This window comes from Lontra canadensis, unplaced genomic scaffold (assembly GCF_010015895.1).
Source record: "Lontra canadensis isolate GAN:19392208 unplaced genomic scaffold, GSC_riverotter_1.0 scaffold41, whole genome shotgun sequence".
NCBI lineage: Eukaryota > Metazoa > Chordata > Mammalia > Carnivora > Mustelidae > Lontra > Lontra canadensis.
In genome coordinates this window covers 15,929,947-15,952,765 of record NW_022631035.1, presented here as the reverse complement: position 1 = coordinate 15,952,765, position 22,819 = coordinate 15,929,947, and the positions used below count along the sequence as shown (strand labels likewise).

Below are 22,819 nucleotides of genomic sequence, written 5' to 3'. Positions count from 1 at the left end.
TGTAGTTCCTCGAGTACAGATCCTTTACCTCTTTGGTTAGGTTTATTCCAAGGTATCTTATGGTTCTTGGTGCTGTAGTAAATGGAATCGATTCTCTAATTTCCCTTTCTATTTTTTCATTGTTAGTGTATAAGAAAGCAACTGACTTCTGTGCATTGATTTTGTATCCTGCCACATTACTGAATTGTTATATGAGTTCTAGTAGATTGGGGGTAGAGTATTTTGGGTTTTCCATATAAAGTATCATGTCATCTGCGAAGAGAGAGAGTTTGACTTCTTTGCCATTTGAATGCCTTCTATTTCTTTTTGTTGTCTGATTGCTGTTGCTAGGACTTCTAGTACTATGTTGAACAACAGTGGAGAGAGTGGGCATCCTTGTCGTGTTCCTGATCTCAAAGGGAAGGCTGTCAGCTTTTCTCATTGAGAATGATATTTGCTGTGGGTTTTTCATAGATAGATTTTATGAAGTTGAAGAATGTTCCCTCTATCCCTATACTTTGAAGCATTTTAATCAGGAATGGATGCAGTATTTTGTCAAATGCTTTTTCTGCATCAATTGAGAGGACCATGTGGTTCATCTCTCTTATTGATTTGTTCTGTTACATTGATTGATTTGCAAATGTTGAACCACCTTTTCATCCCAGGGATAAATCCCACCTGGTCATGGTGGATTATCTTTTTAATGTACTGTTGGATCCTATTAGCTAGGATCTTATTGAGAATCTTGGCATCCATATTATTCAGGGATTTGGTCTGAAATTCTCCTTTTTGATGGGGTCTTTGCCTGGTTTGGCGATCAGGGTAATGCTGGCTTCATAGAAAGGGTCTGGAAGTTTTCCTTCTGTTTCTATTTTTTGAAACAGCTTTAGAAGAATAGGTATTATTTCTTCTTGGAATGTTTCATGGCATCATTTATTTCCTTAATTCTGTTTTTATGGCTTCTAGGCTCTTTGTTCCAGGCCTCCTCCTGGTCCTTCTTTTCTATCAGTTTGTCTTCTATGTCACTAATTCGACTTTCTGCCTTGGTTACCCTAGCTGTTAGAGTATTTAGATTAGATTGGATCTCATCGATAGCATTTTTAACTTCTGCCAGATTGGCTCTCACTTCTGCCCTTACAGATTCTATGTTGCCACTAATGGCCTTCTCCAACCTAGCCATTGCCTGGATAATTGTTACCCTGAATTCCTTTTCTGACATACTGTTTATGTCCATATCCAATAGTTCTATGGCAGAGGGCACAGTCTCTGAATTTTTCCTCTGTTGGGTGTTCCTCCTCTTAGTCATTTTGGTGAGAGGTGGTTGAGGGGATGTATAGCTGAATATATCAACCACGATCCAGGCAAGGTGCACCTGGGAGCTTAATATATTGTTTTCCCCTGATGTTGGGGTTTTACAGTTTTATGGGGACCCTGTGGTGGTTGCCTTCTTGTTCTTTTGGCTTGTCTTCTAGGGGAGGGCCTGCTGCATTGTTTTCCGGTCAATCTTGCTTGGGTTGAGTCCCCCTTCCCCCTATGAAGGGGCTGGGCTCTGTGGAAACTGGTTTTTCAGCCTTTTGTTCTTCGGGGATTTTTGTTCTTTGGTGGCTTTTTGCGGCTTTTCAGAGGGTCAGAGCAAAGAATCTGTCTGCACCCAGACCTCCGCCTCAGAGAAAAGCCTCAGATGTTCCCCTCTGGGTGGTCCAGAACACACAGACAGACCCCTCCCACCCCCCGCAAACTGCGCTGAACAGTGCAACCTCCCACAGGCGGTGTGCACCCCAGCCATCATCCCAGAGGTCACACAAAGCCCCCACTTGTCTCTGCACCCCCGTGGCACTAAAACCACGAGCGATATTGGTCCAGAGAGTCTGCTTCTGGTGGCTGCCTTTGCTGGGACTGCTGTCTGGGGTCCAGGCCCACACCAGGTGTGCTCAGACCCCACAGCCATGCAGGTCATGGAGGTCTGCAGGCTGAGGAACCCTGACTGGAGATCATGCTGGGTTCTCTCAGTTGGGGGCTAGATGCGCTCAGACCCTGCAGTCATACAGGTTGCAGAAGTCTGCGGGCCTAGGGATCCCAACTGGAGTTCACACTGGGCTGTCCCATGTGGGGGCGGGAATGCACCCAGCCCAAGCGGTGGTGCAAGCAGCAGAATACCCCGGGCTCAGGGACCACGGGCTGAGGGCCCCATGAGACACACTCTGTCATGGGTGGTCACCAGTGGTGACCATCTTATCATGTGGGCTTAGACCCATGCCAGTGACCAGCGGATCCCATGGGTTGCCCCTTAAGATCTTTTGCTCTTTTTGGAGTGCTTTTAATCAGACTCCTAGTTAATACTGGTCCCCAATCACAGGACACTTTTGTATTGGGGTAATACTTTCCAATGGGTCACTTCCGGTGGCTCCCTCCCCCTTCTGTTTATTCTCTGGTATCAGTCTGAGCATTCCCACTCCACTTTACCTCTCCACTGGTATCTTCTGCCCCCGTAGAGATCCAGAAGTGTAAACTCTTGTCTGATTTCATGGGTGTTCAGAGTGTTCTGGTAGATATTTAGCTCACTTTAGGGGACCAGTTAAAACAGGGTCTCCTACTTCTCTGCCATCTTGCCCCTCCTCCTTAACTAATTACTTTTAACACCCTCCTTTACTCTGAGTAGTCCTTGTTTACATGATAAATGATATGAAATTTTAACTTTGGATTATTTACACTGTATACTTCAGTGCAATGCCTTGATAGAAAATTCTTTATTTTCTGGGATTTATTCCAAACAATACTTCAGTATGAATATCTGAGTATCATGAAGAGATACTTGCTGCAATTATAGCCTCAAAGTATACTACCCAACAAGTTAACCTAGAGTTCACAGAACAAAAAGGCTCAAGAACACAGTTAAAATGTTTGAATCACACAGTTTATTAAATCATTTAAAACACACAGCAAATAGTGAAGGGGATTACAGAATAAATTAACAAATTTAGGGTATGGTGAATGGAAGGACCATACTACCTGAATCTAAGATGCACAAGGTGCATAGTAAGTTTTGTGTCTCTCTTTGTTCAACAGCATTAGTTTTCTCTGCTGGTGATGTGGTGATGAGGACCAGGGTTGAGGTTTAAGCAGATGGGCCCACAGATAGAAAGTGCTCTAGCCAATGATACAGACTTGCTCTTTCAGAAAGACACAGGGTCAAGTACCTCTAGATAATAGTTATAGCTTGTCATTAAGGCCATTGAAGAGCCATAGGTTTTGTGTTCCTTGAGCAGAGGACACATAAGACCTAAATGGGTATCACCAATGAGTTGCCAAATTAAAGTCATTTGAATATTGAGTCTCATGAATATTTATCATATCTTGAATATTTAGTGCTTCTTTTAGTGTCCCAAGCAATTTTAGAGTATCATAAATATTTAGAGCTTCTTATATATTTAGTCTAACAGATAAATTTAGTGAACAGGTTCTTCATGTATATTTAATGCCCCATGAACATTACATATTGCTCAGTCCTTCCATTCCTTTCTAACTTACATATCCTTTACTTAAATACTACTTATCCATACTGCAAACATCTTAAAAGATTGAGCCCATGTTTTATAAACTACAAACTTGAACTAATGTACTTACTTAACTTCTGTAATAGAAGAATTAAATGTTCTCAAAAGCAAATGCATATTACACTGGATTAACATATTAAGTAAAATCAGATACATCTCTCATAATTAAGGGAATAACAGGGACACTGAATTTTAAATAAATATCTGTGATATTTTAAATAACTTAGAATCCCCAAGCCACTAATGTCTTGTTTAAATTACTTTACTCTGTAAAGTCTGAATTTTGGGAGTTAAGGGAACAATTCTGTTTCCATGATAGCTGATGACGCAAAGGTCTCTTGCTACTTTGTTCACAGCTGTTGAATATCTACCAAATAAATAAATGATTTTTTCATAATTTGGATATTCATATTTCATATTTAGGTCATATTTGAACTTTTCATGTACTTTCATTTCTTTCTTTGAAGGAGGAGAAGTTAATGTCAGCGATATTGAAAGTATTCTGGAAAAATCTGGGATAGAGCTCACAGACAAGGAGTGCTTAGAACTAAAGAAGTATCTGCCAGTTGATGGTGAGCATTTAAAATAATGATGTAGACTTTAAGGAACTTAGATGTGTATTTCTTTTTTGTAAACTTCCAGAATTATCCCCATTTTATAAAGAAAAAGAGGATTAGAAGGAATCATGCAGTTCTATCTTAAGAAGTAATCCCAGCTGTGTCACTTTATAGTATCTTTGGACCCTTCAGTCGGGAGAATTAACCTTGTATTAAGTCAAGGAAGTGCCTATTCTAATTTCTGATTCCAGTCAGAAGGCATCCTCAAGAATGAACAGGGATTTATGGGGAAGTAAAAAGAATGAGAAAATACTAGGAGGAAAATGAAGACATGAAAGGAAGACATAGAGAATTAAGATGTGTGTGTTTCAGCATAGTAGAGCTCCAGCAGTAACAATTAAGATGTGTGTGTTTCAGCATAGTAGAACTCCAGCAGGAGACAGAATTTTCTCTACTTGTTACATTTTTTGGTTATTTAAAATTAAATTAGGCCTTTTCTGGGGTAAATTATGATGTCTTCTAAAATTAAGGTTTTCGTAATGTCTCGTTTAATCTCTCATCGGTGTGGTCTGATTTGTGTCTTCCTTACAGCTGTTGGAAAGGTGTACCAAAATAGGGTGATGGATGGTTTGAAAACTCTTAAAGGTAAGTAATAAGTATAATGAAAAAGGAGATGAATCTGAAGCTGAAAAGCAGATGAAGAGACTTTTGCACACTTAATTTATATTCCTGCCACCATGTATGTGTGTGCAAAACCATATTAATGTTTTTTCCAAAGATCTTTTCTGTATATATCTTACCAAATGGCCTCCTGTACCATTCTTTAACCTTAAGATGGAAATGCAAACCCACATAAAAGTAGGACTTTGAATAACTTTACCCCTAATGAAATGGAAAACTAGAAAACTATCTAATCAGCACAAGTAGATAAAAGGAAGTTTATCTGTATAGTCACAGACTCTAAGATCATGAAGAAATGTCTTTGAAAATTTATGACAGTGGCCCTATGCTCACATTGGTTCCAGTTCATATTTGCATGAACCAGAAACTCACAAAAAAATTAACAAAAAGCACCAGCATTGTAGTAACTCTAGAGTTTAAGAAATACACTCTCATATCATGGTCAGTAAGATTTTCCCTATAAAACCTTTTTTAAAATGATCTTGAAACAGAAAATTACAAAAGATATGAAAAAAAAACTATGTCCAATTAATACCAATATATACAATAAAAAGACTGAACTCAAAAGATTTCCCATAATACAAATATTTTAGATAGGCTATAAAATAAGTATGCTTTAAATGATTAAATTCATAAAAGAAAAATGGGAATAATTTTAAAAGAAATAGAAACTACCACAGGAAAAAGGAGATTTGAAAGGAGTCAAAATAACATTTCAAGAAATGAAAAGCCTAGCCTGAAAAATTAAAAAACACAATGGTATCATTAACAGATTAGAGATAACCAAAGAATTAATTAGATAACTGGAATAAAACTCGGAAAAAATTGCCAAGATTCCAGCATAGAGACACAAAGATTACAAATAGGAAGGAGGAGTAGGAGACATGAGGGTCAAAGTGGGAAATCTGCCAGTTTATCCAATAGTAGTACAAAGAGCGAACAGAGAGAAAGAAGGAAAAGGCTGATTTGAAGACCTAATAGTTGGTAATTTTTTTGTGATTGTTGAAAGACAGGGATCCTAAAATACAGGGCACATAATGAATCCTAAATGTTAATTAAGAGGTCTCTGCTTAATCATATAAGGAATTCACAATTCCAAAACAAAACAACCCCCCGCCGAAGAATGCAACCAGGGTTCATTCTGACTACCCACAAATGAGTAACAATTAGACTTGTATTGGACTACAATGAGATGCCACCTCAGACCCCATAAGATGTCTCCTTTCAAAAGAGGAACAGAATATAACAAGTGTTGGTGAGAATGTGGAGAAAATGGAAGCCTTGTACACTGGCAGTGAGCATGTGAAGTGGTACAGCCACTATGAAAACAAGTATGGCAGCTCCGCAAAAGCTTAAAAATGAAATTTCTACATGATTCAGCAATTCCACTTCTAGGTATATGTCTTAGTTCACTCAGGCTGCTTTAACAAACTGCCAGAGACTAGATGGCTTATAAACAACAGAAATTCATTTCTCACAGTTTTGGAGGCTGGAAGTCCAAGATCAAGGTGCCAGCATGGTCAGGTGAGGGCCCTCTTCCAGGTTGCCGACTTCTCATTGTATCCTCACAGGGTGCAAGGGGCAAGGATCTCTCTGGGGCACTTTTTATAAAGACTAATCTCTTTCAGAAGGGCTCTGCCCTCATGACCTAAGCCCCTCCTAAAGGACCCACTTCTTTTTTTTTTTTTTTTCTTTTCAGCGTAACAGTATTCATTGTTTTTGCACCACACCCAGTGCTCCATGCAATACGTGCTCTCCTTAATACTCACCACCTGGCTTCCCCAACCTCTCACCCCCCGCCCCTTTAAAACCCTCAGATTTGTTTTTCAGAGTCCATAGTCTCTCATGGTTCACCTCCCCTTCCAATTTTCCTCAACTCCCTTTACTGTCACTTTGGGCATTTGGTTTTCAACATATGAATTTTGGAGGTACACACACATTTAGACTATTGTGTATATCCTAAAGCGTATATCCAGCATTATTGAAGAGCCAAAAGATGGAATCAATCTATGTGTTCATCAACCTTCAAAAGAAGGAGATTTTGGATGAGCCTGGAAGATATTTTGCTAAATGAACAAGCCAATCGCAAAAAGACAAATATTGTCTGATTCAATTTATGTATGATGCCTAGAGTAGTTAAATCCACAGAGACAGAGGCTGGGTGTGGGGAGGAATGGGGAGTATTGTTTAATGAGTAGGGACTTTTGATTTGGGAAGAAATGGTTAAAATAATAAATATATATTATTCATATATACATATATATATGTATGTATGTATATATATATGTGTGTGTGTGTATATATATATATATATTTTTTTTTTTTTAAGTAGCAGGAAAAGATACCTGGCTTTAACAGGGTAATAAGGGATAATATGAATAACCACATGTCAGTAAGTTTGTTAACTTAGATGAAATGGTAAGCCACTATGTCCTAACAGTAAGCAAAAGGCCAAACAAATTTAAAAATCAACTCTTCTTGGATCCACATGAGAAATGAGGTCACAGGGAAACTGTGTCACCCAAATTGGAAGGAAAGACATGCAAACCACAACTTACTGAGCAGAAGCCTCTCTGAGAACCAGTGGCAGGACAGGAAAACCTAAACTGTAATTGATGAATTGCTAGAGGATCAGTGCGGACAAGTCTAAGAGTCAAAAATTTGTAGGGTACCGGGTCATAGAGGAAGTGCCCATGCCTTTGTGGGTTTTACCGCTCGGAGCTCAACCAGGTTCTCACAGTGAATATTGAAGAATCTCAAGAAGCTTCTGGCACGTGGGCGGGGTGGGGGGGAGGAGAAACAATTTTGAAATGCACCTTCATAAAAAGGTTGCCCTAAGGAGAAACTATTTAGTCATAGCCTAAATTGCTGAGGTTTTATCAGACCATAACTGACCTGGGGTAAGGGAGATACCCAACTTAAGCACATTTTGGCATAGCACATGTGATGTTCACAGTCCAGAGGCAAAGGCTTGTGAAAAAATTGAGACTTAATCATAGGATTATAGTATGTTTCCCTTCCCCATACATCTTATCACCTGATCACCTGTTCATAGCAGTTATTTTTACCCAGTACATTATGTGAAGCTATCAAGAAAAAAAAAAATCACAAAAATGGAAAAAAAAATCACAAGAATTGTAAAAGGTAAAAAACGCAAATGGAAGAGAGAGCATGCATTAGAACCAGATTCAAATTTGGCAGGGATGTTGGAATTCAAAACAATTATAATTAATATGCTAATGGATAAAGTAGAGAGCAGGCAAAAACAGATGCACAGTGTAAGTAGAGAGGTGGAAATCTAAGAAAGAAGCAAAAGAAAGGCTAGTGATCAAAACCATTATGACAGAAATGAAGAATGCCTTCGATAGGCTGAATACCCTTGATTTAAGAAAAGGCCAAAGATTTTCTCTGACAGATTTCACTTATCATTATATTCTGTAGCTCCAGCCATGTCAATGCAAATGGCAAGATCACATTCTTTTTTGTGGCTGAATAACAACCTCACCGAAGAAGATACACAGATGGCAATTAAACATATGAAAAGATGTCTACATCTTATGTCATTAGAGAAGTACAAATTAAACCATAATGAGATACCACTACACACTCATTAGAAAGGCCAGAATCCATAAGAACAAGCCAAACAACTAGTATTGAAGTGGACAAATATGAGATCAGACATTGGACAAAAGAGGAGATCTCTGCGGGGCCAATCACTTATAAAAAGTATTTCATTTCACACGTAATTGTGGAAGTCTAAGTTAAAACAACAATAAAATACTAGTTCACAGATCTCAAATGTACCATAATTGTAACAGTCAAGCCACCCTAAGCTATGGAAGTAGTATGGAGTAATGGAAATTCTTGTACACTGCTAATATTGATAGTAGCACTTTCAAAAGCAACTGGATAAAATCTCAAGAAATTAAAAATATATGTATTCCACTCCAACTAATCCACTCCTAAATATATTATTCAGATTCTTACCCTCATCAACAGAGACATTCACAAGAATGCATGTTGCAATGTTTTCTTGTAATGACAAAAATTTGGGTACAACCTAAGTGTTATCTATTGGAGAATGGTAAGTATATGATGGCATAACATTATAGTAGAATAATAGTATTTAAAATGAATGAAGGGAGCCTGGTTGGCTCAGTTGGTTAAGCATCCAACTCTTGGTTTTACTCAGGTCATGAGATCAAGCTCCGCATCTGGCTCATGCTGAGCATGGAGTCTGCTGGAGATTCTCTCTCTCCCCCTCTCCTTCTGTGCCCCCCCACTGCTCTTGTTCTCATGCTCTCTTTAAAAATATAAATGAATAAATAAAATAAATGAAAATGTTCCATGTTTCAACATGGACAAATATAAAAAACAAGAATTCAATGAAATTGCATGTGGCAAAAGGAAACTCACAATGTGATATGATTTATATAAACTTTAAAAGTTCTGCAAAACCGGGGCACCTGGGTGGCTCAGTTGCTTAAGCAACTGCCTTCAGCTCAGGTCATGGTCCTGGAGTCCCGGGATTGAGTCCCGCATCGGGCTCCCAGCTCCACAGGGAGCCTGCTTCTCCCTCTGACCTTCTCCCCTTTCATTTTCTCACTCTCTCTCTCTCTCTCTCTTTCAAATAAATAAAATCTTTAAAAAAAAAGTTCTACAAGACTGTTTAACATAATGGCAGTAAAACATGCATGGGCATTATAAACACTTACATAAGTCAGTAAGTCACCCTGGGAAAGGTGGGGAAAGATGGGGAATGAGGAGGAACATAGAAGATATTTTTATTGTATCTGTTCTGTTTATTAACAATGCTGGGTGAAATACACAGGTGTCAGTGATGTCATCATAAAAATCTGTATCCCTATAATTCATAAACTAACAAAAAATGAGAGGAATTATTAGACATTTTTTGGAAAATGTATTCAGAGGAAAGAACCATGTGAACTTTTTAAAAAATATTTTATTTATTCATGTGAGATGGAGAGAAAATGGCAGAGGCAGAGGGAGAAGCAGTCCCAGTGTAGAACTTGATCCCATAATCTGAGCCAAAGGCAGACATTTAACTGACTGAGCAACCCAAGCTTCCCCCTTGTGAATTTCTGTTAAAGAAACAAATACAATACTTTTCCTACAGCAGCATATGAATTTTATTTTCTCTATTTCTGTAAATAGTCTTGAAGTTGTGCCACAACCCTTAATAGCTAATTATAGAAATTGATTCCTCCACCCCCCAAAAAAAAACTCAGTGGAGGAAATTCCAGTTTCACTGTTATTACTGACAGTTTTTATACAACTGAATAGACAGTCAACCTTATTCTTTAAGGTGTAGCCGATATTTATAACACACAGTAATTCATACCTTTCATCACATTCTAATATTCAATTTTGCTTTTATTTTTCTCTTTCTCCCAAGGAGGGATTGTTGATGGTGCCAAACTAGACACTGCTTTGCAAAGCATGGGAATGAAACTCACAGGAATGGAAAGTAATGATTTGATAAAGAACCTACCTGTTGATGGTGAGTAAGCATATAAATTTTGCACTACTAATTACAACTTGAGGTGTGAGCTCCTATAAAATCACCTCTGAAAAAAATTTATTTGCCAGTAAGAAGATAATTTATTAGAAACTTAAGAATGAGCTCAAAAAGAAAATAAAGTAATATTATTTCTTGTCATTTTATTAACATGTAGTATCAGCCTTTTAAATTTTGGATCCAAAGAAATACTGAAAACACAGAAAAATCCTGTAATTGCGACTCATAAAAAGTGATGGAAAAACAAGTAATTAGGGACAAAATAGCATGAAAAATAGTCTGGAAGGAGATTAATGCAGAAGCAATAGGAAAATAAAAGAGAAAATGTGGGAGATTATTAACTTGAGAGACACATTTCATAGCCATGTGATAGCACTCTTCACTTTCTCAGAGTCAGGGGTCTTCAAACATGCAGGCTCTAATATAGAGAATTTTGCCTTTTTATGAAGCTGTCTCATATTCTACTCCCTATTTCAGAGTCCATGATCTAAAGGCCATCTGTTCTTGGCCATCTCCCTTGATGAATTAGAAACAAACTCTGAGATACAATTAAAGCTGAATTAGGACTGAAATGCAGTGGACTAATGAAAATATGATGCTAAGTGAAACAAGTCAATCACAAAAGATGATATGTTGTATGATTCCATTTATATGAAATGTCCAGAATAGACGTAAATCTACATTTAGATCTGTATTACTACATATTAGTGTTTCTGTTTGGATTTCAGAAATGATCTCTTCATATAATATATTGACACTTAGTAGTCGTTCCTGACATTTTCCCTGACACAGATTAGTGATTGCCTATTATTGAGGCTGGGGCAGTAGGTAGGAACTGCAAACTAATGGTATGGTTTTTGTTTTGTTTTATTTGTTTTCTAATGAAGTTTCTCTTTGTGATGATGAAAATGTTCTGAAATTAGGTTGTGGTGATAGTTGCAGGATTCTGTGCATATCCTGAAAATGTTCCATTTGTATACTTTAAATGATTTGATTGCTTGCTATGTAAATTATATCTGAACAAATTTTAAAAAAATGAATAGCCCGCTCTATATTTTTAGAGCCAAAAGAAAATAAAGAACAAAAATAACATGAAGCTTCTATTTAAATATTTGTCATCTACAATTAAAAAATAATATTTTATGCAAATGCAATGTCTTAGTTGTTTTTTGTCTAATAAAGAAAAGTAAATCTGAGATTCTATAGTATCCTAAATTTCTGAGTTAATTCTATCTTTGTAATATGATTTCATGTTAATGTTTTTAATGTTAATAGTATACATTTAAAAATATACAGAATCTCTACATTTAAAATTACCTCAAGCTAATCACTGAGGTGTTTTCCTGGTTTTTTTACTTACATAGAATAAAGGAGTAAGAAACTCTATCAAAGAAAAGTCAAGAACTGCTAAGTATCAGCTTATTACATACAGAGATCATTAGAACAGCCAAATACCAACATTAATATATAGCAGACACAAATTGTAAATCCTATTCTTTGTGCTTGAAGTAAACAGTAGAGAGTTTTCAAATGCATAGGAATCATGAAGCAGACTCTACAGAAAATGTGATTTAATTTTATATCTCATCCTTAACTGTCAGACGTTTAATTTCCTACAACCCAATGAATTAAAGCTCTAGTAATATTTTAGAACTTCTGGCTCATGGTAGAGATGAATATATGATAAAATATTAGAATATAATTAAACTGTCTTATTCTTAAGATTTCATATCACTAATGAGTGTCTGTGTTACATCTGTGTTTGAATTACATGTGTTTCTTAACAGATAATGGGAAGATTAAAATGAAAAAGTTAATGGACGCATTGAATGCTTTTTCTGGTGAGTGGCAAGTTACTATAAAATTGTACTATTTTGTTAAAAAAATGGAAAAAAAACAGAAAGGCAAACCAAGAAACAGACTCTACACTATAGAGAACATACTGATGGTTACCAGAAGGGAGGAAGGCAGAGGGATGGATGAAATAGGTGATGGGGACTAAGGAGTGTACTTGTTGTGATGAGCCCAGGGTGTTGCATGGAAGTGACAAATCACTATATTGTGTACCAGAGTCTAATATTACAATATATGCTAACTAATGGGAACTAAAAACAAAAAAAAATTGTATCATCTTAAAAATATCATTTCAACTTGCCCAAACTGTAATATTTTATCTTTATATTATATTTCATCAAATACTTATTTTGAGAATCCTATACTGTACTTATCTGCACAACTTAAAATTTTAAAATACAATTAAAATTCTGTATTTTGATAAGAAATTTGGCAGATACTTGTAATCTCTGTCAAATACATAAATAAATCTTAAAAAAAAAAGAAATTTGGCAGAAATGTTTTTAGTAAGGCAGTAATATAATTTACCTCACCAATGTTCAAAAAACCTCATACCTAGACAGGTATATAAAGAGAAAATTCATATAATTTAGACTCTCCCCATAATTCTAAGTTCCCCTGCCAAAAATAAAAATTTATATTATTTCCATTATTCTAATTTGCGGGCCAAGTAAAGCAAACTTACACTCTGCTGCATTAGATGCACACAAATCCATTGCTGAGATATTCCTTTTTTTTTTTTTTGAGATTTTAGTTGTTTGTTTGAAAAAGAGATAAAGACAAAGCATGAGCAGGTTGGAGGGGGCTGTGGGAGAAGAAGCAGATTCGCCTATGAGTGGAGAGCTCAGATGCAGGGCTTGATTCCAGAACCCTGAGATCATGACCTGAGCTAAAGGCAGATGCTTAACCCACTGAGCCACCCAGGTGCCCCTGGAGTATTCCTTTTATGACATTAAGGACCTGTATTCTGTTTGTGGTTTCCCTGTAATTCTGTGTAGTTGTATGTGTCTCATTTTACCCATTCACTACTTCCAAGTTGAAAGTGATCATTTTGTCATTATTTGGAATCATTAGATTCCAAATTGTCAAGCACTGATGTTCCTGTCTTTTGAAAGGAAAAAAGATTGATGCCAATGACCTACTAGAAGTTCTGCGAAACATGGGGATTGAGCTCACCAAGGAGGAATTTGTGAAGCTGAAACAAATTGTGTCAATTGACGGTGAGCCGTATGAGGGCCAGGGTAGCCTTTCTAGGGAGCTGGGTTCTGGGGGTCATTGTAGGCTGTTCTACAGTGTTGTGTCTTTATTTCTTCTATAAAATACTGAAAATGATTTTTAAAAAGTAAGTTCACTGACATACAGATTAAACCTAGGGGTCACCAATTTCTTGCACTGAGATTTTGCCGTCAGAGCTGATGAAGACTATAATAAGGCTACTATTACCCTCTCATGAGAGGGCCAAAGGATAGGAAGGGAAACGAAGGAAATTGAGGGGAGTGAGAGAATAGGGGAAAAAAAAAAAACAGGAAAAGGACCCAGAGAACTAGTGATTTTTTTTTTCTGCACAGTATTCTTTCCATCAGTCTTCTTGATTGCTCAACACTGTATACATTTTTGTCAGCAGACCATACTCTTAGTCCCAAAATAATTTTCATTTGATGCAAAGATGGAACAGACTTCCCAGGCAGAGTAAAAAGCTTTCTGACTGGAATTGCCCAATTGCCCAATAATGCTGTGACTGTCCATGTTCTTTTGCTTCAGATATAAACTGTGCTTTCTCTGTTTTCTAATAGCTGCTGGAAAGGTGTATCAGAACAGATTGTTGGATGGGGTGAAGTCATTAAAAGGTACTTAAGAACCTTGGTTAGCAGGAGAGTCTGCTACATGTCAACACAAATACCAGCACAGACATATTTACCATCAGGTTCTGAATCCTGTCTACATTCCTATGTTTAGATCTTTTATTTCCTTACATTCACCACACAGTACTTTTACCTAATCAACCACGCTATAGCATTGCAAGGAATCCATTCTCTCTTGAATGGATCTGAAATCTGCTTTATACAACAAATAATGTAGATAATATCATAGGCAGTCTTTCCAGGGATTGGCCCAACAACAACACCACAAAGGAATTTGGAGTGATCTTTTATATCATTTATTGCATGAATCAAGTTATTTTCTATAAAACATTCTTACTCAAAGCCCAGTTAGCAAGAACAGCAGCAACAACAAATGTAGAAAAGAAGCATGGCATTGTGGCCGAGATACGTTTTTACTTCCTCTTCCTATCGGTCCTTGGAAAAAGAGGTAAGAAGGGGAAGTAGGAAGGCAGAGAGGAAAGGTTGCAGGTTTTGCTGCTTACTATTTGATGAGAAAGTCTCCTGCAGGTGGCTGGTCTGCCATCCCAGACCTTTGGAATAATGACAGTCAGCAGCATTCCTTGCAGAATTTTGTGGTGAATGTGTTGTGCATGACACGCTCTTCCCTCTGAGAGCACATGAATCCACATTTGTAATCTTTTAACCTTCAATACGTTTTTTGTGTATTGCAAAAGCAGAACATTGATGATCTGAAACTTGAACTATCCCTCTCAGCGGATGCCTTGACTTTCTTTTGGGGACAGACATACACAGTATTTTCTCTGTATTCCCCATGGGGACAATCCTACCATTGATATTCTTTTGGGCTCTCTTTGAACAGATGACTATTCCTTGATAGTACGAAGAATACCTTTAAATACATAATCACAGCCTGCCACCAGTAATGCTTCAACCTCAAAATATTTTTTTGCATAACCTCAGTGTCCATGGTGGGGCTTGAACTCATGACCCCAAGATCGAGTCACATAGTCTACTGCTTGAGCCGGCAAGCACCCCCAACCTGAGAATATTTTTATCTAAGTTGTTCTTGATCTCATTATAGGAGATTTGCTGCGCTAACCTTTTACACCAGTTCACTAATATAAATAAGTTATACGTTTCTCTTTACTTTTTGTCAAATTAAATGCATGTGATATAAAAAATTTACATATATACTAATCTTGTGAAATCATGTAATATTTTTTCTTCATGATTCTTTCCTGTTTGTTTCTCAAGGAGGAATGGTTAAAGCCAATAACCTAGATAATGTGCTGGAAAACCTGGGAATTGAACTCACAGAAAAGGAACGTGAAGATCTGACAGAATATTTGCCACCTGACGGTGAGGACTGTAGGTGGTAATGAACCTTGGAGAGGAGTTTACATTTAGGGGCTGGTGTCAGAGAATGCACAATAATTAGTGATATTGGGTATACCAAAAGAAAATAGAAGCATTTTGCAAAGATAGGGATAAGCCAGTCCTAATTCAAGAACAGAGAATGTATTATTTAGGGTAAACTAAATTTGAATTTAAAAACAAACATGAAAATGTGTCATGGTTAAACACAATAGAAGTTTCATTCTCTTCTCCATGAAAGTCCAAGGTAAGAGTACTCTTGGTTGACGGGCAATGGCTCTTCTCCATTCAGTGATACAGGGATCCAGGTTCTTGCCTCTTGGATTCCTTCTTAGGGCCTTTTCATTGTTTATACAAAATTAATGGAAAGGAAAAGAGCGCACAAAGGAGGGAGATGTGGCACACATCATTTCCATAACCATTCTTTTGTTGCAACTAGTCACATGACTATATCGAAATGCAAGGAGGGGTGTGGTGGGTGATGGTAGGAACATAGTATCTGGCTGTGCATCCACTTCCCTCTATAATTCTATACTATGAGAGGAAATAAGAGTTTTGGGTAGATAGTTAGCTGTTTTTTTGTTTTGTTTTCATTAACAATGGCCTAAATATATATGTACACCCTATGCTTTGAGGCCAAGTCGCACTTTCCTAAAAAGCCTCATGTGGCTACAACTCAGGAAGAGAAAATCAAACAAAATCACATGAAAATAAATCAATAAAGGAGGACTGTTTCCCGGTCATCAACATTGACTAAGAACACACATTTCCAGGTTACATCCAAAATCCAGATTGCAGCACATTGTTTTGCTTTGTCCCCACCTGAGAATTTTTGTTCTTAAAGGAGCCTGGCACCAGCCACAATTTAGACAAGCCTCAAATTCCACAATGGGGAAACTGGCTCATATCCATATTCTTCTGGTGTCATCTTAGCTTCTTTCCTCCTCTTGCACATGCTCAGCTTCTCTTGTCACCTCCCCATTCCAGCCTTATGCTCTTGCATTCCTAATCATATTTACTCTATTGTGATTCATTATATTTCATTATATTTAAAAACATCTTTCAGAAACTTTGTGAAGACATAAGGAGCAGGGGTTATGGATTATGCAGTTAGGTCTCCTCTTGAGTCTTCTGATTCATAAATTTTGGCACTCTTGCTTTGGTTAATGACTGAGTGTAATCGGTGCAATTAGCAAGACAGATCCCTGAGCTCAAAAGAGTGCCATGTATGGGGTGTAATGCTCTACTTTGGCCATCATGAAGATTCTTCATAATTTTATCTTTGAGTTTGTGTTTCCTAATTGACATCCGATGGCAAACTAGAGCTTGGCGGGGGCTTGGCACCCCAGCTCAGGCATCTATTTCTTCATTTAGCTCCTTTATCTTCTTACAACATTGCCACATCCTAATTATGATATTTCTTACAGCAAATGGGAAGATTGGTCTCAAAAATGTGATGGAAGCAGTAGAAGCTGTTACAGGTTAGTTAGAAATTTCTATATTCTAATTTTTTTCCTTTTATTTTACAATTTTTTAAATTAACATATAAGGTATTATATGTTTCAGAGACACGTCTGTGATTCATCATTCTTACACAATTCACAGCACTCACCATAGCACATTCCATCCCCAATGTCAATCACCCAGGACCACATCCTTTTACCCCACTCCCCTCCAGCAACCCTCAGTTTGTTTCCTGAGATCAAGAATCTTTTATGGTATGTCTCCCTCCCTGGTTTCATTTTGTTTCATTTTTCTCTCCCTTCCCCTATGATCCTCTGCCTTGTTTCTCAAATTCCTCATATCAGTGAGATCATGTCATGATTTTCTTCCTCTGATTGGCTTATTTCACATAGCATTATACCCTGTAGGTCCATCCATATCATTACAAAATGGCAAGAATTAATTTTTTTAAAAGATTTTATTTATTTATTAACAGAAAGAGATCATAAGTAGGGAGAGAGGAAGGCAGTGGGGGAGGGGAAGCAGGCTCCATGCTGTGCAGAAAGCCCAATGCAGGGCTCAATCCCAGGACCCTGAGATCATGACCTGAGCTGAAGGCAGAGGCTTAACCCACTGAGCAACCCAGGCACCTCAAGAATTCATTTTTAATGGCTCTATAATATTCCTCTGTGTGTGTGTGTGTGTGTGTGTGTGTGTGTGTGTGTGTACCACATCTTTATCCATTCGTCTGTTGGGGGACATCTAAGCTCTTTCCATAGTTTGGCTATCATGGACATTGCTGCTATAAACATTCAAGTGCACGTGCCCCTTCGGATCACTATCTTTGTATCTTTAGGGTCAATACCTAGTAGGGCAATTGCTGGGTTGTAGGGTAGCTCTATGTTCAACTCTTTGAGGAACCGTGGCTGCACCAGCTTGCATTCCCACCAACAGTGTAGGATGATTTCCCTTTCTCCACATCCTCACCAACACCTGTCATTTCCTGACATGTTAATTTTAGCCACTCTGACTGGTGTGAGGTGATATCTCATTGTGGTTTTGATTTGTATTTCCCTGATGCCAAGTCATGCTGAGCACTTTTCCATGTGTCTGTTGGCCATGTGGATGTCTTCTTTGCAGAGATGTCTGCTCATGTCTTCTGCCCATTTCTTTTTTTTTTTAATATTTTATTGATTTATTTAACAGAGAGAGACAGAGAGGTCACAAGTAGACAGAGAGGCAGGTGGGGAGTGGGGGGAAACAGGCTCCCCGCTGAGCAGAGAGCCCGATGTGGAGCTCAACCCCAGGACCCTGAGATCATGACCTGAGCCGAATCTTCTGCCCATTTCTTGATTGGATTGTTGTTCTTTGGGTGTTGAGTTTGATAAGTTCTTTATAGATTTTGGATACTAGCCCTTTATCTGATATGTCATTTGCAAATCCTTCTCTGATTCTGTGGTTGTCTTTTGGTTTTGTTGACTGTTTCCTTTGCTGTGCAAAAGCTTTTTATCAGGATGAAGTCCCAATAGTTCATTTTTACCCTTGCTTCCCTTGCCTTTGGTGCTGTTTCTAGGAAGAAGTTGCTGTGGCTGAGGTCGGAAGAGGTTTCTGCCTGTGTTCTCCTCCAGGATTTTGATGGATTCCTGTCCCACGTTGAGGTCTTTCATCCATTCTGAGTCTGTTTTTGTGTGTGGTGTAAGGAAATGGCCCAGTTTCATTCTTCTGCATGTGGCTGTCCAATTTTCCCAACACCATTTGTTAAGAGACTGTCTTTTTTCCATTGGACAGTCTTTCCTGCTTTGTTGAAGGTTAGTTGACCATTGAGTTGAGAGGGTCCATGTCTAGGCTCGCTGTTCTGTTCCATTGATCTATGTGTCTGTTTTTGTGCCAGTGCCATACTGTCTTGATGATTACAGCTCTGTAATAGAGCTTGAAGGCCAGAATTGTGATGCCACATGCTTTGCTTTTCTTTTTCAACATTCCTCTGGCTATTTGGGGACTTTTCTGGTTCCATACAAATTTTGGGATTATTTGTTCCATTTCTTTGAAAAAAGTTGTTGGTGTCTTGATAGGGCTGCATTAAATGTGTAGATTGCTTTAGGTAGCATAGACATTTTCATAATACTTGTTTTTCTAATCCAGGGAACATTTTTCCATTTCTTTGTGTCTTCCTCAATTTCTTTCATGAGTATTATGTAGTTTTCTGAGTATAGATTCTTTGTCCCTTTGGTTAGGTTTATTCCTAGGTATCTTATGGTTTTGGGTGCAATTGTAAATGGGATTGACTCCTTCATTTCTCTTTCTTCTGTCTTGTTGGTGTATAAAAATGCAGCTGATTTCTGTACATTGATTTTATATCCTGACACTTTACTGAATTCCTGTAAAAGTTCTAGCAGATTTGGAGTGGAGTCCTTTGGATTTTCCACCTAAAGTATCTTATCATCTGCAAAGAGTGAGAGTTTGACTTCTTTGCTGATTCAGATGCCTTTAATTTCTTTTTCTTGTCTGATGGTTGAGGCTAGAATTTCTAGTACTATGTTAATAGCAGTGGTGATAATGGACATCCCTGCTATGTTCCTGACCTTCGTAGAAAAGCTCTCTGTTTTTCTCCAGAGAATGATATTCACTGTGGGTTTTTCATAGATGGCTTTAATGATATTGAGGTATGTACCCTCTATCCCTACACTTTGAGGAGTTTTGATCAAGAAAGGATGCTGTACTTTGTCAAATGCTTTTTCAGTATCATATGGTTCTTCTTTCCTTTATTAATGTATTGTATCACATTGATTGATGCCCGGATGTTGAACCAACCTTGCAGCCCAGGAATAAATCCCACTTGGCCGTGGTGAACAATCCTTTCAATGTACTGTTGTATCCTATTGGCTAGTATTTTGGTGAGAATTTTTGCATCTGTGTTCATCAAGGATATTGGTCTGTAATTCTGTAATTCTCTTTTTTAAAGGGGTCTTTGTCTGGTTTTGGGTCAAGGCAATGCTGGCCTCAGAAAATGAGTTTGGAAGTTTTTCTTGCATTTCTATTTTTTGGAGTTTCAGGAAAATAGGAATTAATTCTTCTTTAAATGCTTGGTAGAATTCCCCTGGGAAGCCCTCTGGCCCTGGGCTCTTGTTTGTCGGGAGATTTTTGATGACTGCTTCATCTCCTTACTGGTTATGGGTCTGTTCAGGTTTTCTATTTCTTTCTGCTTCAGTTGTGGTAGTTTATATGTCTCTAAGAATGCATCAATTTCTTCCAGATTGTCAAATTTGCTGGCATATAGTTGCTCATAATATGTTCTTATAATTGTTTGTATTTCTTTGGTGTTGGTTGTAATCTCTCCTCTTTCATTCATGATTTTAGGTATTTGGGTCCTTTCTCTTTTGTTTTTGATAAGTCTGCCAGAGGTTTATCAATCTTATTAATTCTTTCAAAGAACCAGCTCCTAGTTCCATTGATTTGTTCTACTTTTTTTTTTTTTTGGTTTTTATTTTTCCACTCTGATCTTTATTTTTTTTTATAATTTTATTTTTTTTTCAGCATAACAGTATTCCTTGTTTTTGCACCACACCCAGTGCTCCATGCAATCCGGTTCATATACGCTCTGATCTTTATTATTTCTCTTCTCCTGCTGGGTTTCGGCTTCATTTGCTGTTCTTTCTCCAGCTCCTTTTGGTGTAGGGTTAGGTTGTGTATTTGAGACCTGTCTTGTTTCTTGAGAAAGGCTTGTATCACTATATATTTTCCTCTCAGGACTGCCTTTGCTGTGTCCCACAGGTTTTGAACAGTTGTATTTTCATTATCATTTGTTTCCATGAATTTTTTTCAATTCTTCTTTAATTTCGTGGTTGCCCCATTCATTCTTTAGAAGGATGCTGTTTAGTTTCCATGTATTTGGGTTCTTTCCAAATTTCCTCTTGTGATTGAGTTCTAGCTTCAGAGCATTGTGGTCTGAAAATATGCAGGGAATGATCCCAATCTTTTGGTACCGGTTGAGACCTGATTTGTTATGCAGGATGTGATCTATTCTGGAGAATGTTCCATGTGCACTAGAGAAGAATGTGTACCTATTGCTTTGGGATGGAGTGCTCTGAATATATCTGTGATATCCATCTGGTCCAGTGTGTCATTTAATGCCTCTATTTCCTTGTTGATCTTTTGCTTGGATGATCTGTCCATTTCAGTGAGGGGAGTGTTAAAATCCCCTACTATTAATATACTATTGTCAATGTGTTTCTTTGATTTTGTTATTAATTGGTTTTATAGTTGTCTGCTCCCATGTTAGGGGCATAGATATTTAAAATTGTTAGATCTTCTTGTTGGATAGACCCTTTGAGTATGACATAGTGTCCTTCCCTCATCTCTTGTTATATACTCTTTGGTTTAAAATCTAATTGATCTGACATAAGGATCGCCACCTCAGCTTTCTTTTGATGTCCATTAGCATAGTAAATTGTTTTCCAACCCCTCACTTTAAATCTGGAGGTGTCTTTGGATCTAAAATGAGTTTCTTGTAGATGGCATATTGATGGGTTTTGTTTTTTTATCCATTCTGATAACCTGTGTCTTTTGATTGGGGCATTTAGCCCATTTACATTCAGAGTAACTATTGAGAGAGATGAATTTAGTGCCATTGTATTGCCTATAAGGCGACTGTTACTGTTTAATGTCTCTGTTCCTTCCTGGTCTACTCCTTTTGGGCTCTCTATTTGCTTAGAAGACCCCTTTCAATATTTCCTGTAGGGCTGGTTTGGTGTTTACAAATTCTTCGAGTTTTTGTTTGTCCTGGAAGCTTTCTATCTCTCCTTCTATTTTCAGGGACAACCTTGCTGGATATAGTATTCTTGGCAGCGTGTTTTTCTCCTTTAATGCTCTGAATATATCATGCCAGTTCTTTTTGGCCTGCCAGGTCTCTGTGGATAAGTCTGCTGCCAATCTAATATTTTTACCATTGTATGTTACAGACTTCTTGTCCTGGGCTGCTTTCAGGATTTTCTCTTTGTCACTAAGACTAGTAAGTTTTACTATTAGATGATGGAGTGTGGATCTATTCTTATTGATTTTTATTCTTATTGATTGTAAGTTTTACTATTAGATGATGGAGTGTGGACCTATTCTTATTGATTTTATTTTTACTGATTTTGAAAATCTCCTGGATTTTGTTGCTTGTTTCCTTTGCCATATTAGGGAAATTCTCTATTATACTTCATTCCAATATACCTTCGGCCCCCCATCCTTCTTCTTCTGGAATCCCAATTATTCTAATATTGTCTCATCTTACGGTATCATTTATCTCTCGAATTCTCCCCTCATGGTCCAGTAGTCATTTGTCTCTCTTTTGCTCAGCCTCTTCATTCTCCATCATTTGGTCTTCTATATCAGTAATTCTCTCTTCTGCCTGATTTATCCTAGCACTAAGTGCCTCCATTTTTTATTGTACCTCATTAATAGTTTTTTTTTTTTAATTTCAGCTTGGTTAGATTTTAGTTCTTTTATTTCTCCAGAAAGGGCTTTTATTTCTCCAGACAGGGTATCTCTAATATCTTCCATGCCTTTTTTGAGCCCAGCTATCACCTTGAGAATCATCATTCTGAACTCTAGTTCTGACATACTACTAATGTCCATATTGATTAGGTCCCTAGCCTTCAGATTCTCTAGCATCTTCCATGCTTTTTTCAAGTCCAGCTAGTATCTTTATAATCATCATTCTGAATTCTAGGTCCAGCATCTTACCAATATCTGTATTGATTAGGTCCCTGGCAGGTGGTACTGCCTCTTGTTCTCTTTTTTTGAGGTGAGTTTTCCCACCTTGTCATTTTGTCCAGAGCAGCATAAATGAATGAGAGAACATAATGCTAAAAGGGTAAGAATGACCCCAGAAAAACATACACTAAACAAATCAGAAGAGACCCAAAACTGAAGGGGAAAGAAAGGAAAAAAAAATATATATATACATATATATATATACATATATATATGTATATATATATATGTATATAT

General features: G+C 37.5%; 1 protein-coding gene across 1 annotated transcript in view; it reads left to right on the top strand.

Moving 5' to 3' along the window:
- EFCAB13 (EF-hand calcium binding domain 13) overlaps positions 1-15,106 on the top strand; it is a 217,963-nt gene extending 202,857 nt beyond the window's left edge. Inside the window, exons 45-52 of the mRNA XM_032871038.1 lie at positions 4,001-4,105; positions 4,682-4,735; positions 10,188-10,292; positions 12,098-12,151; positions 13,280-13,384; positions 13,958-14,011; positions 14,370-14,474; positions 15,090-15,106. Coding sequence (XP_032726929.1) covers positions 4,001-4,105; positions 4,682-4,735; positions 10,188-10,292; positions 12,098-12,151; positions 13,280-13,384; positions 13,958-14,011; positions 14,370-14,474; positions 15,090-15,106 — 599 coding nt within the window. The remainder of the gene's footprint in view (positions 1-4,000; positions 4,106-4,681; positions 4,736-10,187; positions 10,293-12,097; positions 12,152-13,279; positions 13,385-13,957; positions 14,012-14,369; positions 14,475-15,089) is intronic.
- Positions 15,107-22,819: the final 7,713 nt, after the last annotated feature.